At 34.7% G+C, this 19174-nt stretch overlaps 1 protein-coding gene across 15 annotated transcripts in view; it reads right to left on the bottom strand.

Annotated features, from left to right (window-relative positions):
* Nucleotides 1–19174, bottom strand: part of PRPF40A (pre-mRNA processing factor 40 homolog A) — a 46058-nt gene that overhangs the window by 2259 nt on the left and 24625 nt on the right. For 9 of the 15 annotated variants that reach the window (XM_045575576.1, XM_036421523.2, XM_036421522.2 and 6 more), the window contains 17 exons: nucleotides 18210–18234; nucleotides 17175–17537; nucleotides 15385–15493; nucleotides 14820–14884; nucleotides 14272–14436; nucleotides 13213–13321; nucleotides 12204–12354; nucleotides 10819–10952; nucleotides 4150–4264; nucleotides 3875–3978; nucleotides 3660–3776; nucleotides 3196–3333; nucleotides 2757–2852; nucleotides 1450–1536; nucleotides 1269–1365; nucleotides 1121–1182; nucleotides 320–454 (listed from right to left, as the gene is read on the bottom strand). In XM_045575576.1, the coding sequence (XP_045431532.1) occupies nucleotides 320–454; nucleotides 1121–1182; nucleotides 1269–1365; nucleotides 1450–1536; nucleotides 2757–2852; nucleotides 3196–3333; nucleotides 3660–3776; nucleotides 3875–3978; nucleotides 4150–4264; nucleotides 10819–10952; nucleotides 12204–12354; nucleotides 13213–13321; nucleotides 14272–14436; nucleotides 14820–14884; nucleotides 15385–15493; nucleotides 17175–17537; nucleotides 18210–18234 (2072 nt within the window). The remainder of the gene's footprint in view (nucleotides 1–319; nucleotides 455–1120; nucleotides 1183–1268; nucleotides 1366–1449; nucleotides 1537–2756; nucleotides 2853–3195; nucleotides 3334–3659; nucleotides 3777–3874; nucleotides 3979–4149; nucleotides 4265–10818; nucleotides 10953–12203; nucleotides 12355–13212; nucleotides 13322–14271; nucleotides 14437–14819; nucleotides 14885–15384; nucleotides 15494–17174; nucleotides 17538–18209; nucleotides 18235–19174) is intronic. The other 6 variants (XM_036421524.2, XM_036421521.2, XM_036421533.2 and 3 more) reach the window with 2 other exon arrangements.

Below are 19174 nucleotides of genomic sequence, written 5' to 3'. Positions count from 1 at the left end.
GCCTTCTAAATGTGCCCTGGGGATCGAATCCAGAGCCCAGATCATGATTCAAACCAGCAACCTTTCAGTGGATAGGACAACACTCAACCAACTGAGTCACTCTGGCCAAGCATTATTTCCTTTCTCAGTGAGCATTACATAGCTACTTTTTTTTTTTTTTTAAAGTAATGTAAAACTTATGACCACATACACTAGAAAACTATTTTTGTGTGAAAGTTAACCGAACTTTCATTGTTTTCTTTAAACACCCTTAGTTTTAACCATTGTCTTCATTTATGCATTTTGAAAATATAGGTATGAAATAATTCTAAGTACTTACAGAAGAATCCTTTCCAGTCTTTTTCTTAGGTGATTTGTGTTTTGACTCTGATCTTTGTCTAGTTCTGTCTTTTTCACTTTCCCGGTCTTTTTCTTTCTTATCCTTCTCTCGCTCAGCATCTGACTCCGGAGAATCCTGTGTAAAAAATCAGGTATAACAGAGTATGTGTGCCCAGAGTGGTGAAATTTTAGTTGTTAAGCTCAAGGATTAAGGGTCAGAATGAAGGCATAGCTGATTGGATTATATATTATGACCAGTGCAGATTTTACATTTTACACAAACCTAATACAATATTACTTATTTAGTTATCTAAGATGCTGCAATTAGCTCAATCACATATTAGGTTGATAGCTTGCTTAAACAAGCAGTTCTTCATTAGATATGCACAAGTTTAAGTGAGCAGCATGAAAACAATCTCATTGTCAACAGGTTTATGGTAATACCTAGGCCCTAATATTTTGAAAAAGCCTTCTAGGTTTACCTAAGATTAAATGGTTCTCAACAATAGCTGTAATAAGTATCGATACATAGACCACACATGTCTTTCTCTAGGTTTACTTTAAAAAAACCCAGATTGGGAATCTTAACAATGGTGTGTATGTTCTATTTTTTCTCCAAATCTCATCCAAAGATCTTCATGGAAGATGACCAACTTTTTAAAAACTTAAAAACTTTAAAAACTTAAGTTCAAGTGCCCACCTAAACTGTGTTGGTCTGCAGAGGACTGAACAGAAAAAGGCTCTACTGCCACTGAGGAAATTAAGGGTAAAATCCTAATATAAAAATTAAAAGTTTGCTTACAGATTTATGTCTCCTCTTCTTGCTTTTCTTCTTATGTTTTTTAGATTTCTTGTAACTTCTCTCTAAGCAACATATAAAGGAAAAGGTATCAGAATTTGACCACATTCAAGTGTCAATGATTTTAACCAAGTTAAAAGATATGCCTCACCTGACTCTGCACTAGAAGAATGTTCTGAAGCAGAACGAGATTCTGATCTCTGTCTTTTTTTCTTTGTATGGCTGTCATCGTCATCTGAATCTGACCCCTACACAATACAAAAAATTTATTCATAATGATGCTAAACAAATGTTTGAATACACTTATGATGCCATCTAATAAACTTTATTACCGATCGAGAGCGGGAACGTTTCCTGTGGTGTTTTTTAGATTTTTTAGAATGTTTTTTGTTCTTTGAATGATGATGTTGACATTCATGCTACAGGGGTAAAAGAAAGAAATATTCAAAAATTTACATTTACTCTGGACAGTACATTATAAAGAACTAAAAGCTATTCGATTTAAGTTATAATTCAAACTATAATTAACTATCATGTAGATATCTAAACACAACAATGTTAAAAATATTGAGTTTTTGTAGGAATCGCAGTGTATGGGTTAGTAGGAATAACTGTATACTCCAGAAAGGTATACTTTTCAGAACCGTTACACTACTTTCTGTTAAGACAATTAAATATACATTTGAAAATTTTGATTCTGATGCAGGATTTCTACTAATGGGGTCTGAGGTTCTGCATCTCACAAAAGCTCCCAGGTTAACAGAGATAATATTAGTCTGAAACATACTTTGAGTAGAAAAGATCTAGAGGCAGCTGGGAAACAGTAGCGTACATGTGTATGTTAACAGAGCAAACTCCTGTCAACATTGATAGACATCAAGAAAGAACATTAAATACAATGAAAACAGTCAACTTAAGTGACTTGCTATGTCCAAGGACTATACAACACTATGTGTCAGCTTTTGGCTTGTTGTGAAGTATTAGTCCAACTATAACTGGCAGTATAGATGTGTTAAAAGTATTGACTCTGAAGTCAAAACAGCCCGTGTTGAAATCCCTGCCACTTTATTTCTCTTTGCCTCGTTTTAATCCTCACACTATGAAGTTATAGATGAGTAAATTAATATAATTAGTATTTGTCTAACAATTAGAACAGCAATGGCTCATATAGGCATCAAATATTAGTATTTAATAATTATTGGTCAATTTAGCATATTTACTACATACAAGTACCTATCTGAAATACCCTTATTCAGCTAACAGAGTAATTTTATCAATACTTATTCTAAGAAAACCTATTTCACTATATTTAGAACCCCTCCCTTAGTTTTTAAGACATCTAATAATATATTTGAAATATATGCTTGAATCTTATAAAGCAGATAGAAAATAGCTTTTAAGTTTTCTTTAGGTTTACTAGTTAATTGATATGGCTGCTGAATTTGTGAAACACTGTAAAAATATCAGTCTCCACAAACAAATCTTTACATTCCCATGCAACCTATTTGTTTCACTTAAAAGCTACATTTGCATAACAGTGGTGTAATTTAAGAAACATATGTGTCATTCTGAATTCCTTAACTTTTATTTACAATTTTATATAGTTTGCATTTCAGCCAGTTATGAACATTAAAATTACCTCAAGCACATGCATGAAATCTTTAAATATTCGTTTTCTTTCAGACTCTAGAGTTATGTCTTCAAATGCTGGCTCTTTTACAAATCTCTCCCGGATCTGAAAAATTTACATATGCAATAAATATATTAATACCAAGAAAATACTGATATGATTAAAAGGAAAACAATAGAAGTGGAAACTGTGACAGCCCAGTCCCTTCCAAGTCTATTAATTTCTTTCCTTTACTCTAAAATCTATACCATTTAAAAAAATATTTCTAACTGCAGTCACAGCTGACTTACTTCATCCTTTTAACCTAGCATCAAATATATATAATATATTCTACAAATAACTTCAGCTTATTTTTGTGACTATAAAATGAAAGGAACTAAAAAGTATTTTTATCTTCAATTGTAAAGGGCACAACAGTTCATTAGGAAAAATTTGCAAATATACATACATCTTCCCAGACAGCATCCAATTCTATTGGGGGAGCAGCTTGTTTCAACATACTCTTAAATGCAGATTCTTTCCGTTTCATCTTTCGAGCCTCTTCTTTTTCTCTTTCACGTTCACGGGCTTCTGCCTTTTCTAGTAACTTTTATAAAATCATTTAATCAGTTACCATGGTACAATTTTTGTCAATTGAAATAACCCATTATTCTTGGTTTAAATGTTCTTCCATTATTTATAAGGTAAGGTCCAATTTATAACACCGGTAATTTGAGCAAAGAAAACTTAACATCAGTCCATCACCTAAATTCATTATTTTTTTTTACCTTATCCTAAAAGTCTGACTACCTACTACTTTATGTAATCCTACATCCTAAATATTCTATTTTAGGAGCCTACAACCAAAGTGTTTTTTCCTAAATACATTAAAAACAGTACTATTAAACTCATTTATAAAAGACCATAACTTACACTATTAAAGGCCAACTTAATATTTCCGGCATCTAATGTGGTTGATCTTTTAGTTGAACTGATTACTGCCACAAAATCTTCAAAAGTAGTATTTACTTCAACTACAAATCCTTTATCCTAAAAAACAGAAATCTTGTTAATAAAATGTATAAAAGGAGCAGAGAATGAATTTTTAAAATATACCACAGTCTATATAAGCATACTGCCTTGCTTACCTTTAGAATATCTTTTATTATTTTCTTCTCATCATGATATCGTGCTTTAAGATCCTCAACATAAAACTTGAAAAGGTCAAGTGCAGTTGATCCTAATGAAAAAACTAAAGAAGTCAAAAGCTAGCTCTAACTAAAGAGCTGCAATTATTATTTTTTTTATAAAACAAAATAAAGTGCACACCTCTCCCCCCCATCATTTCCCAACACAACCCACCTTCCACTCTGGGCCATTCCAACTACTATCAAAACCAAGTTAGGAAAGAAAAGAATCTCACCAGGCTGACCAAGCATGTTAGTGAATCTAATGTCAGAACTAATTGTTGGATACAATTCCATCCAAGATGACATAGAATGCAGTTGTCCGTGTTCATGCAATTCATCTAAAAATATCTGGGGAAAATATTTTTTAGACCATTAACAACAACAAACTTTCCATTATATTGAAATTACCTCTAAGGACATTAAAGAAAATATTATATAACATGAACACATTAACACTTAAAACTCTTTGACCAATGTTATCCCATATATGTTTATGTGCAAAGAATACTTGGTTCCTTGATTAAAGTAGCAGCTGCTTTTAAACAAAAGTATTTTGTACTTCTGAGAACAGGATCTCTGAAAAGATGCATTATCTTTCTAGGCTTCACTTTACTGACCTGTAAGATGGAACATCATTTCCAGCTTAAAATATATATAAAAGTTAATATATTTGATATTATCAATGTCAAATGATGATGCTAAAGTATATGTTTGCACGTTTCCTATAAAATAACTAGTAGCCCTGTGCACAAATCTGTGCGCCAATAGGTCACTCCTGCCCTCCTGTAGCTCCCCCTAACCTCCCTCCCCGCCACCTCTCATAGCTTGCTGCCCTGATCCATCAGGTAGGTCTCCACAGCCTGGTTGTAGTTCCCTGCCCCACCCTCCTACAGATCCAAGATCCAGTCATTACAGAGGTCTTAGGCCTCTGGGCATAATGGATAATTAGCATATTCTCATTATATAGGATACTTCTGGTTTTAAAACATTGTGACTGATATAGTCTGGATGTCTTTATTTTTTTAATTTTCTTAGCAAATGTGGACTTCTTAAGGAGAACATATAATTTTACCAAAGTAATGCATGGAGTATTTTTGGGAACTAGGACTCAAAACCCATTTACTTCTATGTTACTACCTTAATTCTAAATCTTTATATGCTTATCCCAATTTCTTTCTCCTTTTATGCTACTTGCTGATTTTCAAGGCAACTTCAGCAATTTCCACATTTCCTGCTTCCTTAAATCCCTAAAGAACAATGACTGAAAATTCTGCTCCTAAAATTCCAAAACCTGTAATGCTCAATTTAGTAGCCACTGGTAAAATGTGGCTTTTGCTGAAACCAGTTTGGCTCAGTGGATAGAGTGTCGGTCTGTGACTGAAGGGTCCCGGGATCGATTCTGGTCAAGGGCATGTACCCTGATAGCGGGCACATCCCCAGTAGGGGGTGTGCAAAAGGCAACTGATCGATGTCTCTCATCGATGTTTCTAACTCTATCCCTTTCCTTTCCTCTCTGTAAAAAATAAAATATATTTTTTAAAAATGTGGCTTCTAAGTTCATAAAATGTGGCTGAATTGAGTTGTTTAATGAGTGTATAATATACAATGACTCTGAAGACTTAGTTAAAAAAATGTCAAAATTATAATATTGGGTGAAATAAAAGCTTACTAAAATAATTAAAATCACATGTAATATACTAATTTTTTTATTGTACAGTACGGTCCTGAGTAACACCAGAGAGCTGTAATTCCACTTCACAGGAGAATAAACATGTACATACAGTCTTATATTTCCAACTTAATATCTATCCTTTTTTCCTTATCCTTTCTACAATATAAATGGAATCCTTATCTTAACCTAACTCTGTTGGTTAGGTTAAGATTAGGTTAAGGTAAGTTCTTAACTTGCTCCCTCTTTTGCATTCCTGAGATAGGTCAAAACTACCTTCAACTATGCTCTCTAAAATCTTAGAATCTGCTTCACTCCATCATACCTGCTTTGTTAGTATTACTGTTTCACTTCCAGATTGCTAAGATCTGATGGTCATAGAATTTTGATATTGAATCCATTTCAATAGTGAATCCCTAACCTGAGTGAAAATTACAATCACCTGAGAATTAAAAAAAAAAAAAAGGATTAAAAGCCAGATATTTGTAATTTTACTTCTTAAAGATTACTCAATGACTCTGATTTGAATTCAGGTTTTAAAACTATTAGGTTAAAATTTTAAGTCTCTACTCCTCTACTCCTTTCATTTACTAACCCAGTCTTGGATGGTGGGCAGGAGCCTGGTCTTTTACATTACAGAAAGCAAGTGTGCTAAAGATGGCTGAACCTGGTACTTCTTCCCTATAGGGAGGTTCCCAACCTGGGAACTCACTGCCTCAGAGCCAGCTGAATGTTTCCGCCCTTATTTTTGTCTTCTTAAATACTATTCATAACATAAATACTTACATACACCGAGTGGCCAGATTATTATGATCTCTGAACACATAATAACATGGCTACTCAGTGTGTGTGTGTGTATATTAGAAGCCAAGTGCATGAATTCATGCATGGGTGGGGTCCAGCCAGCCTGGCCAGGGAGAGAGGACATGGATGGTTGGCTGCCCTGGTTGCTGATCGAACTCCTGGTCAAGGGGACAATTTGCATATTAGCCTTTTATTTTATAGGCTATACACTGAGTGGTCACATTATTATGCATTTAGTGATCATAATTATCTGGCCACTTAGTGTATATTCTATTATATTTTCTGTAACTCATTTGTTTTCATTATATTAGAGGCCCAATGCACATGGGTAAGGTCCCCAGGCCTGGCCGGCAATCAGAGTTGATCTGTGGGGTGACTGATGGGGCGATCAGCCCCCTCCCTCCCCGCACCTGCCTTGGCTGGCCTAGGGCCTGCGGGCAGCTCCCACATTGGAGTATCTGCCCCTGGCGATCAGTGCGTCTCATTCCACTGGTTGGGTGATTTGCATATGAGGCTTTTATTATACATGTAGAGGCCTGGTGCATGAAATTCGTGCACGGGAGAGGGGGGGGAGGTGTCCCTCAGCTCAGCCTGCACCCTCTCCAATCTGGGATCCCTCTCACAATCCAGGACTGCTGGCTCCCAACTGCTCGCCTGCCTATCTTCCTGATTGCCCCTAACTGCTTCTGCCTGCCAGCCTGATCATCCCCTAACCACTCCCCTGATAGCCTGATTGATTTCTAACTGCTCCCCTGCCAGCCTGTTTGCCCCCAACTTCCCTCCTGTCGGCCTGGTCACCCCTAACTGCCCTCCTCTGCAGGCTTGATTGCCTCCTACTGCCCTCCCTTGCAGGCCTGGCCCCTCCCAAACGGCCTCCCTGCTGGCCACCTTATGGTGGCCATCTTGTGTCCACAGGGGGGCAGGATCTTTGACCACATGGGGGCGGCCATATTTTGTGTTGGAGTGGTCAATCTGCATATTATTATTTTATTAGATAGGATAGAGGCTCGGTGCATGGGTGGGGGCTAGCTGGTTTGCCCTGAAGGGTGTCCAGGATCAGGGTGGGGGTTCCCTTGGGGCATGGGGTTGCTTGGGCGAGGGGTCTGTGGTGGTTTGCAGGCCAGCCATGCCCCATGGTGACCTAAGCAGAGGCCCTGGTATCTGGAATTTATTACCTTCTACAATTGAAATTTTATAGCCTAGAGCGGAGCCAAGCCTGGAGCGGAGCCTTCAGCAGGCTCATGGTGTCAGGGGATTTATTGAAACTTTGTAGCTTTAAGTGGAGACCTGGGCTGGCCAGGGGGTGTGGAAAGCTTAGCTTCCTCTATCAACTGGGAAACCCAAGCCTCACTTCTTTCTCTGTGGCCGCAGCCATCTTGGCTTGGTTAATTTGCACTCGCTCTGATTGGCTTGTGGTGTAGCAGAGTGAAGGTTAATTTGCCTTTTACTTTTATTATATAGGATTATTTTATCATACAGGTTTCTGTATTTTAAACTATTTCAAAACCTCCATAAGAGCCATGAAAATTCAATGGTTGCAGAAGACTTTCTTAAAATCTGTCCAACCCTTCTTCCTGGGCACATGGCTGATTATTTAAAAATCTAGGTTTTATAGCCTCTTTTTTAACCAGTTATGATCAAGTGACTAAATTCTCAGCAAATGAATATTAAGGAGAACTTCTATATTACTAGATTTAAAAAGAACTATCCTCTTAACTTACTCAGTAAGTTTTATCAAGACGTGGGAGTGGGGGAGGGAAGTAGAGGAGAACAGTGAGGAAAGACAGTGTCCTTGCTGTGATAGTCAGCCCTTCACACAAGGGTTAAAAGAGGAAAAAACAAAAAAAAAAGAAGAGACAAAGTGTGTCCCAGATTCTCATCAGAGCAGCTGAGTTCAGATTCAGCCAGTGCCATGGACCTGAGAGAGGACTGAACCCAATAATGAGATTTTATTTTCTTATCTGACTGTTAATTCTCTGAAGAGCATGATTTGGATTGGGGTGGGGGTGGGGGGCATGGAAGTGCTGTTGAGTGTAATTTTGCTTTACAGTAGCTAAAGATTTTTTAATTTTTTTTATTTTTTAATATATTTTATTGATTTTTTACAGAGAGGAAGGGAGAGAGATAGAGAGCTAGAAACGTCAATGAGAGAGAAACATCGACCAGCTGCCCCTTGCACACCCCCTACCAGGGATGTGCCCGCAACCAAGGTACATGCCCTTGACTGGAATCGAACCCAGGACTCTTCAGTCCACAGACTGATGTTCTACCACTGAGCCAAACTGGTTTTGGCTAAAGATTTTTTTTTTAAACAATGCTTTATTATAAAAGCCCAGCGACTGAACAGAATGACCAGAACCACCAGTCAACCAGTCATTATGACATGCATTGACCACTAGGGGGCAGCTGATCCCTGCAGACAATGACCCCAACCAGCGCATGAATCCCGTGCACTGGGCTGTGGTATGTTTAATAATCAGTGGTATTGCCATAAAGTGGTTATTGAAGTTCTAGAGCCTGGGATATGAAGTAGAGGTTACATTGTATTATAAGTTATATTTATATAGGTTATATTTACCTATAAGTAAAATCTAATCTGGGAAACTCAGGAAGGCTTACAGACACCCTGCTTCAGTGGCCAAGGCCACCACCAGAAAGACAGAGAGACCCACAGTGGCTGGGATAGCCTGTGTTTCCATTTTTAGTAAGATACAGTATATTTTTAAATAAGAAGCCATACTTTTGGAAAAAAGTTTTGCAATATGAATGTGATTCTAATTGTATCAGACATTAATGTCTTAAAGATATAAAAAAGTTTATGTATTTCCTCTTTTGTTTTTCATTTATTTTAACTGTTCTTTTATCTCTTAAATTGTTGTAATGGATGGGGAAGTTTTGTTTGTCCTCTTAACATCTGTTTCTCTAATCAGAAAATTATATATTAAACAAACAGGAAAAAAGACAACCCACAAGAACAAAAGGACTACCCTTTCAACTTAGATGTGATCATGGGAACATCAGCCTTAAATCATTCAAACAAGGTTAAGGCAATTTCAAAGTATGGGCCATGCTTTACCATCACCTAGAAACTTATTAGAAATGCAAATTCTCAGAACCCTCCCAGAATTACCAAATCAAACTCTGATATTAAGGCTCAACAATCTGTGTTTTTAAAAATACTCTAAATGATCCCCTGAGAAACCACTAACAATATACAGAAATCCATCAAGAGTAGTAAATTGTAAGTTTTTATGGAATGAAAACTGAAAAAATGTTATTAACTGTGACTTTTAAGATTGTTAGTGACCTTTGGCATGGTGGCTCCAACTTTTTAAAAAGCCTGCTAGATGATTCTGATGTACACTAAGTTTTGAGAATCACTGGCTTAGGGCATGGCAATGTGTCCTTCCCTAGACCAAATAACTGTTATTTTATTTTTTGTTAATCATTACCCTTTGATTTTAAAAGAGTGGAAGGGATGGGGAGAGACACAAGAGAGAGAAACATATTAGACAAACATCACATCAACTGGTTGCCACCCACAAGGGCCCGGGGATTGAGCCTGCAACCGAGGCAGGTGCCCTTGACTGGGAATCGAATCTGAGACCCTTCAGTCCACAGGCTGATATTTTATCCACTGAGGCAAACTGGCTAGGGCTAGACAACTGTTATTTTAAGAAACAGACATATTTAAGTTACTGAAACTTAGCATTTATACAGTGTTTAATGGAAGAGATCCTGTAATTAAGGCTGCATAGATTCAAATTTTGGCTCCACTATTCAATATTTGGAGTTTAGTGAAGTCATTTCCCTTCTCCCAGATAATTTCCTATCTATACAAGTGCACATAAAAATAGTACCTACTCTTATACAAGGCTGTCATAAAAAGAAATTTAAATTTATAATGTTTAAGCAGTAAGCAAGCAATTAATGCTAAATGCTATCATTATAATTCACTGGTAATATTCTTCATTACTGAGAAATAAAAGGTGATACATAAAGGTGAAAATGAAATACTAACCTATATAAATGATAAGTGATTTCAGCTCCTATGTATAGCATTTTAGAATTATGGCCCATCCCCTAAACATAACCACAGCATTCCCCACAATTCTCTACTGCTTAAAATCCAGCAGTACTAATGATTCATCACATATATTTTGTTTTCAGTCTTCCCTCATCCCATTTCTCTCTCCCAAATAAAACCTTATCTTTCAGTGTACTCCTTTAATACCAAATCTGTTACAGCCTTCCATATTCCGCTGGACTAAAATGGCTGGGTTCGTAACTAATTGTAGACCTTAAGAGTTAATTGTGTACGGATATTTCACAAAGTCTGTTAGTGATTTGGGATCAGGTGTACCAAAATAGTTTGTAGTATTGTTGAAGTCCATTATAAAATTAAGCTAGAAAGATTTTTTTTAAATACCTGAAAAGATTCTCTATTTTTACGCTGTCGTCGCCTTTCTCTCAGCAAACTCTTCTGTTTTTCCTCTTCTTCCTCCTTTTCTAAAGCCCGGATATGTTCTTCAAAGCAAATTAACGCATCTTCTTTATCCATGTCTAGAGTTGTTTTTTTTCAGTTAAAAATATAAAAATATCAAATGTCAATTAGGAAAGCAATTTAATTATTTGTATTAACTTTATAAATTTCAAATTCACCTTCCCAAAATACTTGTGCTGTAACTCAAATATGACATAATCATCTAAATGGGTAACATTTAAGGAAAATATCAAAAAAGACTTCATCAAAAGATACCCTGCATCCAAGGATGAAAGAAAGACTATGCACATGATCCATCTAATGAAAAGAAAATTATTAGAAAATTTATCAGCAGTATCAGAATTACCCACGGAACTTTTCAAAGTACAGAGTTCTAGGCGCTACCCCAAATCTTCCAAAGCATGGTAGTAGAGGATAAAAAAAAAAAAAAAAAAACTTTAATAAACAACTAGATGGTAAAGACAGAACTTGGGAAAGCTTAATGTAAGATAATGCTAACTTTTTTGGCATTTTTGCAAACTTTTAAAACTATAAATTTAAGAATATAGCATGATCCCTTGATGGTTTGGCTCAGTGGATAAAGAGCATTGGCCTGTGGACTGAAGGATCCCAGGTCAAATCCGGTCAAGGGCACATGCTTGAGTTGGACTGGATCCTCAGTAGGGTGGGCGTGCAGGAGGCAGCCGATCAATGGTTCTGATTCTCTCTTATCACTGAATATTTTTTTCTTTTCTTTTTTTATTTAATATATTTTATTGATTTTGTACAGAGAGGAAGGGAGAGAGATAGAGTTAGAAACATCGATGAGAGAGTCATTGATCAACTGCCTCTTGCACACCCCCTACTGGGGATATGCCCGCACCAAGGTACAAGCCCTTGACCAGAATCGAACCTGGGACCTTTCAGTCGCCAAGCCGACGCTCTATCCATTGAGCCAAACCGGTTTCGGCTCATCACTGCTGTTTCTATCTCTCCCTCTCTCTACCCCTCTGAAATCAATAAAAATATTTTTTTAAAACGATAGCATGAATAAAATGTGGTAATCCATTTGGTTCTTAAAATTTAAAATTCTCACAATGACAATTTCAGGTTTGATGAATGATAAACACATTTCAAGGATTAGCTAATAAAGCTATTTTCATATTTTTGTCCTAAATCACAAAAATATCCGATTTGGAAACAAAACATCTTTTCACAAATGAATTAACAATTGTGTAGAATTCAATTAATGGTCTCATTAAAAAAGTAAGAATTCTTTGCTGCTCAACAACCTTTTAAGAACTTTATTCCCATTTAGTTATTATGCTTACTCTGTAATTCCTCATCTTCTGCAAAAGTCGGATTATCCATTAGATACTGCTGGGCTTCAGACCAAGTAGTAGAATATGTTACATTAGCCATGTTGTCAAGTATGTTTTTTAAGGCTTCCCAATTTCTCTTTCGCAACTGCTTTGCTTGCTCCTAAATAAAAAGTATGAATAAATTTTTGAAGTTCAAAGGAAGTATGATATTTGAACTGCAATTAGTAAAAGTTTCTTTTCATTCTAACTGATAACCAAATTTCAATACTCATTTATTTTGAATATCAACATAATTTACCTTTCCAATGCTCTACCCTAGCTGCTTGGCTTGGTACCGATCTTCAATATTTTCACTTCTCTTCTAAAGCCAAAATCTGGATAATATCACTCTCTCCTCCCTCCAGTAATGTCTGTTCCTATTACAACTATGTTCTACAAAGCTAGTTATTGCAGATAAATCATACAATGAATAAATGCTATAAGGTCTTCAACCACTTCCAGTTATGACCAAATTTTTATTTACAATATACATCTGGAAGTCTCTTGAAGACTGAATATACAATTTAGTGCATAAAATAGTCATAAGCAAAAAAGAGGTATTTTTTAAAACACTATCCTAAGTACATTTTAATGGAAACCATTACATATAACTAACAGCCCTTCTTATAAAAGAATATAACTGCCCCTTTTATAAAAGAATCTTAAGTATAAGCACCATAAGCAGAAACAGAGAATTTTTTAAACCCAATGAGCTAAAAAGGAAAAGTATCTTCTCTCTCAAAGTAGGTATAAAACAGCTAGTTAATGACAATTCAAACAATAGATAAGTCTGTATTTTCTATGTTCCCATCAGTACTTACAGAAGCTGTACATTTCAAACCTAATTCCTAATAAATGGGTATGATGTTACACATAAACTGGATAAACCAACCAAAATGAACATGATATAAAGTAACTACTAATCAGAATGAAGAAACATCTTGCTTTATCTATAAATACCAGTAAGAGTGAATTATACCTTTTCTTTTTTTGAAAGAAAGAATAAAACATCTTCATAGATTTCAAGACGATCACGCTCCGATATTGCATTCCAGACTTCCATCTCGCCAAACATTTGCTCTGCTTTTCTGTTCAAAATAATTAAATGTTACTCTATATCATACAATAAAAATTAATCTCAGACCATTCTGATTTTATACTAAACTTAAAACCACCATATGAACACTCTTTACAACTGTAAATTCATGATTGTATTATAAAGGAAAACTTTTGAATAATTAAGAATAAAAGAGCTTAGGACTCCTTAGAGACAAAGGAGATAATTCTAAATGAGCAATGTTTTATAGTCAAAACTATCTTTTACTTAGGGTAGCTAGAGACACTATCAAATTGCCCATGGGACTAAATGATCGACTTCAAAAAGTTATCACATGCCCTGGTCGGTGGTTCAGTTTGTGAGAGGGTGGGACCAGTACACCAAAAAGTTGCTCGGGGTTTGATCCCTACTCAGAGAGAGTATGGGTGAGGATAAAAATTAAAAGTTGTCAGAAATTTAGCTATCCCATAAAATAGTACTAATTAAAGAAATAAAGAGTCATTAAGGCTTTTCAAGAAGACAGGAAAATAAGGAGGCACATAGGGAAAATAAATTTAATAGCTTACTACATATTAATATTTAATTACCTCGTTTTAAAAAAAATAAAGCATACTAAAATCAAGAATGCTATATAAATGCAAGTTTTCAAAATGCTATACTTAATGAAAATAGCCTGTTCCCTTCAACAAATATAAAAAATTTCAATTCTTATATTTAGTAGTCGTCAAGCTTTGAATATTAAATCAAGTCTTCCAATGCTTTTGTTTTAGTTTCCTAAAAAATGAGTCTATAAAGTCTACATTTAACTACTGATTTGGTGTGTATCTAATAAAATAGTCATAAACAAAAAGCGCCATGCTTACAAATCATCTCATTTTATTTAATGAACATCTATCTACTTTTGAACAGTTAATGCACTTGGCAAAAGTTGGATACGCACAGTGCAGTAAATACATACTACGCATCACTAAAAACTCTTACTTGTATCTGGTTGTGGAGGTCATTTTCTCGTGATTTTCAAGAAAACGCTGAAAGGATTCTTTAGCCTCTTTGTATTTCGACCTTGCTTCTTCTTTTTCTTCTTTCTCTGTCTGAACTTTATAGGCATTAAAGGCCTGTTTTTTTTCACTCAACTTTGCTAAAGCGCTAAATAATAGAAAATGTCACATAGGAGTAAATGAAGGCAGAATGATAGAATGTTAATGCTTTGAAAAACAATACAATTGACTTAATTCACAAATTAGATACATTGCAGGAAGATATTAAAGATAAATGATTATAGAAAATAATTTCAACTTTCAAAGTAATTCTAATTTCATCTTTAGCACAGTACTCAAATTGAATAATAAGCCAGCTTTTTTTGTTTTTTTGGTTCATATCACACATAGAACAACTCTATTCTTACAATCCAAAATAACAGAAGATAACAGAAGTTGAAAGTTACATTGCTTTAGACAATTTTGATTTTTATAGGCTTGCTATGCTCCAAGTGCAAAGTAAATTAAAAAAGAAAAAAATTAAAGTATTACCTGTATCGTGGATCATTAATAATCATTTTCATAGCCTGCTCCCATGAAGCATTAGATGGTACCCGCTGAAAACCATTTAATAGAAAATTAGAATTTTACACAAATATAATAAAAGTTATACAACAAAGAACAAAATATAATACTCACTGAAAACATCAAGCACTTCCTTTGCAGAAGTTTTTTTTTTATGTTCTAAAAAAATTTCTCACTGAAGCAAGGCAAATCTGGGTACTGTTATATCTATACACTAAAAAGAAAACTTAAACTGAAATTTAAACAGATCATGAATACTTTCTCTTAAAACTACTGATTAAAGATAAACATGTTTTAAGAATAAAAAAAAAAAAAAACTTTCCAAAAAATATTGAGGTGGAAAGGTACTGGTGTAACTTTGCACACAACAGATTTTGTGGGCTTTTTTTGGTTAAAGTCAGATTCCAAAAAAATATTCTTCAAAAAAGGGACAAATTTAGTTCATTTTCAGCATCTTTCAATAAAGTCATCATGATATGGATTATAATGAAAAGTAACAATTATGTCACATAAAAATCTGTAATGCAAATACCTTTTCCTTCAATAACTCTTTAAATGCTTGCTTTGCCTCCTCCTTTGTATTCCAAGTATATGTTTTTTTTGCTGGTTGGCTTTCATCCTCTTCTTTCTTGGGAGTAAAACTAGAGAGAAATTTAAACATATTATTTATAGCTTAAATAAACATTTGCTTCATTTAGAAAAATCTAGCACTTCTACGTTGAGCTAAAATTTGACAATTATAGAATAATGTCGCCAATGTGAAATCTACATATTTACTTAAACACAAATAAAGGTAATATATAATTTTGTATAAAACACTCAGTTATTAAGACCCTGCAAAAAGGCCAAAATAAAAATGTAATTGCACTAAAATATTGGTTCCACTAGTTAACAACTTTAAAATGACTTACAAAACTTATTCAATGCCTTCATTTTAGTGCCATAATGACTAAGAATTTGGGCAAGCATGACAAAATATAAAAGGAGATTAATCTAAATCAGAGTTGGAAAATCGCGTCTGCTGCCTGTTTCTGAACTATAGCTTTACTAGAACATAACCATGCTTATAAATTTACATACTGTTTATGGCTGATTGTGTGCTACCTACCACAGCAGAACTGAGTCACTGTGACAGACATTAGAACTACAAAACCTAAAGTATTTTCTCTTAGTTTACTTTTTGGGGGGGGGGCTTTATGAAATGAAAGGTTATATAACATTCTTCTTATATAAAAAAAATATAATTTAGGGGGAAAAAGCTTCAAATAGAATGCTTAGGGAAAGATAATGGAGTACATACTAACAAAAAATACAAATATATTCGCACACTAAATACTTGAAAGAAAAAAAAGCAGGAAATAATTGTTAGAATTATGAAAAACAAATTTTTGGTATATAAAAGACTGTTATTCCAAACTTAAATGTCTATGAGTAGAACACTTAAAACTTATGTATCCTATATAATAAAGATGTAATATGCAAATGGTTATTATGCCGTGAATACCAGATCAGTGAACTACAAACAGGTGTCAGAGAGCTGCAGGAGGAGGCAGGGCAGCAAGCTATGATATGAGGGTGGGCAACCCCCAGTCTCTCAGAGCCTCTGGCAGCGTGGGAAGGAGAGGCTGGAGTGGAAAGAAGTGGCTCAGGGGCCTGAGCACAAAGGGGCTGGGCCGGAGTGGAAAGGCAGTGCCGGCAGTCAGGGAAAGGAAAGCCCATTCTAGCATGAATATTCGTGCATCGGGCTTCTAGTATGAAATATTATTAGATCATAGGTACGCAAGTACTTGCAAACTTTTGCTGTCTTAAAAAAAGTTGTACTAATTTAATCTCAATAGTTTTCCTACATCTTGCTTATGTTAGCTTTTTTTTTCTGTGTTATCTTTATTTTTTGCATACTTGATTTTTGTTTGTTCAGTATCAAACTATAGCAAACTTCAATGCAATACCATGCTAAACAATATTTGAGACTGAGGCAAAAGAAAATTAGTAATATTGATGTTTACTTAAAATTTTCCTATTTTATTAATCATGGACTTTTGCTCTGATTGTTTTAAAATATTGCACCACAATATAGCTTAATTACTATCGTTCTGGGCACACTTTTAAATATGTCTCACACTAAGAAGTTCTGCTTCTTAAAATGTCTATGGATTAGTTTTATAAGAGTTTGAATGTATGAGCTTGACTCAAAAAAATTCAGCCTCAAAAGTAATCTATTATCTGAAGACTTATATTTTGATTCTCCAAAAATTAATGGTCATTGACTAAATTGGCAATATGTCTGGTACTGATTTGCAGAAGACAAGTTACTAAACTTACTCAGCTACAGTTTCCTTAGATGTTTCTTCTCCAGCATTACTGTCAACATTCTGATCCTGAACAGCAGGGGTAGTAGTGAGTTGTGCTTGTTCTTCAGTTGAAATTGTTACTGTGTTTTCATTATCTACAACAGTAGCAACAATTGAAGTAACTTCAGGCTCAGGTACAACAGGAACAGTTCCACTGACAGTATTAGCAGAAGAGGAGGTATTGGCGTTGGCTGCAGCGGCAGCTGCAGCAGCAGCTGCGGCAGCTGCAACAACAGCAGCTGCCGCTTCTGCAGCAGCCATGGTGCTCATTGTGGAAGGAATTTCTGTTGTAGGAACTGGGGCTGTTGATGCTGTGGTGCATTCTTCTTGCTTACTATATATTTATAAAGAGAGAAAACTGGTTATTTCAATATTAATAATCATAAAGCCAAATAAAGCTAGTGCTTAATTATCATACAATCAAATGAGTAAGAGAAACTCTTAAAAGGGAAAAAAAGGCAGTGCTGCCAAACTGTGAGGCTATTCAAAATAATTAATTAAAACCACAGATGAAACTGATTACTTTGATTTAATTTAGCAAACATTCCTGAAAATGTATGATAGGCACTCAGGCAACTCTGTCATTTCCGAAAGCCTAATAATAACTGTTTTCATTTACAAAATGCCCTATCAGATTGTATCATACCATCAAATTTTTATATCACAAATTTCCATACAATCTTTATATTTTACTCATTAAAAGAAAAATCTGAATAAAGGACGATACCTATATCTACATCTATATAATACTTCATCCGTTCCCAAATTAATATAAACAAAATTCTGGAGAGTTCTATAACACAATCTTAATGATAAATGATGCAATCTAAATTCAATCACTGTCTACTAAAGATCACTAGTGTACCCTGAGTAAATACCTTTCTCGAACCCTCAGATTCTCCACAGACACAAAACCATGATGTCTAACATGTTAATATTACTTATACAGCTAAAATAAAATTGGATATATCAGATTTCAACATACTGATATATGAAATTTGCTTACCTGCTTTCTTCAGCTTTGATCATTGCTATTGAAGAGAAAAAAGAAGTTACATACTAGTTTTTAAATACAATCACTGAAAAAAAACTTTAAAGGAGATAAAATTTCATATAGTAGGATTTAACTTATTATTATATGTATATATATAAAATCACCACTTTTACTGAGCAAATGCTTGTTCCAAAGTCACAGGGCAACAATTAAAGAATGAAGACAAATTTAAAGAGCAGTTTTTAAAAAAACTTTTCCCAACACTGCTGCTTTCCCCAAGATTGCTAGCTACTGCAAAAACTACCTGAAATAAAACTACTTTCCCCAAGGGTCACACTATTTGTTATTTCTTAACGATATCAAATTCAAAACAAGATAAAAAACATGTTATGAATTCCAGCACATATATACTAGCATTGACAGGTAGATAGATAGTTATACACACCAACTATATATACAATAGTAGGGTTATATCAGAAATGAGCTTCATATTTCTATGTCAATTAACTTTGAGCCTACCTACAGTATTATTAACCAATGCTAATACAGAAATTTAAATTGAACTGTCAAGATTAGCAACTCAATGATCCAGCTTTCATTCTGGTTAAGGTAGTAACATTTTTTGTAGTGGTAATCAAAATATCTTAGCATCTTTATGGAATGAGGTACTCTAACTCTGAAAATAGAGGGTGTCCCAAGAAAATAAATAATATATTGTATAAAGGTAGTGTTTACTAAAATACATTTTATCTTTAAAATAAAATAGAATCAAATGTTCAAGTGTGTGTACATTATTATTTTTTTAGGATGCCCTGTATTTTAAAAACTATCGTTTCTGAAAATCTGTTTAGGATGGCTGACAAAATATACTAAAGGGGTTACTGCTAATAACATATATTATCATAATTTTCATATACAAACTAGAGGCTTGGTGCATGAAAATTCATGTACTGGAGCGGGGGGATCCCTCAGTCAGG

The sequence above is a fragment of the Pipistrellus kuhlii genome, unplaced genomic scaffold (genome assembly GCF_014108245.1).
Source record: "Pipistrellus kuhlii isolate mPipKuh1 unplaced genomic scaffold, mPipKuh1.p scaffold_m20_p_7, whole genome shotgun sequence".
In the NCBI taxonomy this organism is placed as follows: domain Eukaryota; kingdom Metazoa; phylum Chordata; class Mammalia; order Chiroptera; family Vespertilionidae; genus Pipistrellus; species Pipistrellus kuhlii.
This window is presented reverse-complemented; position numbering and strand designations above follow the sequence as displayed.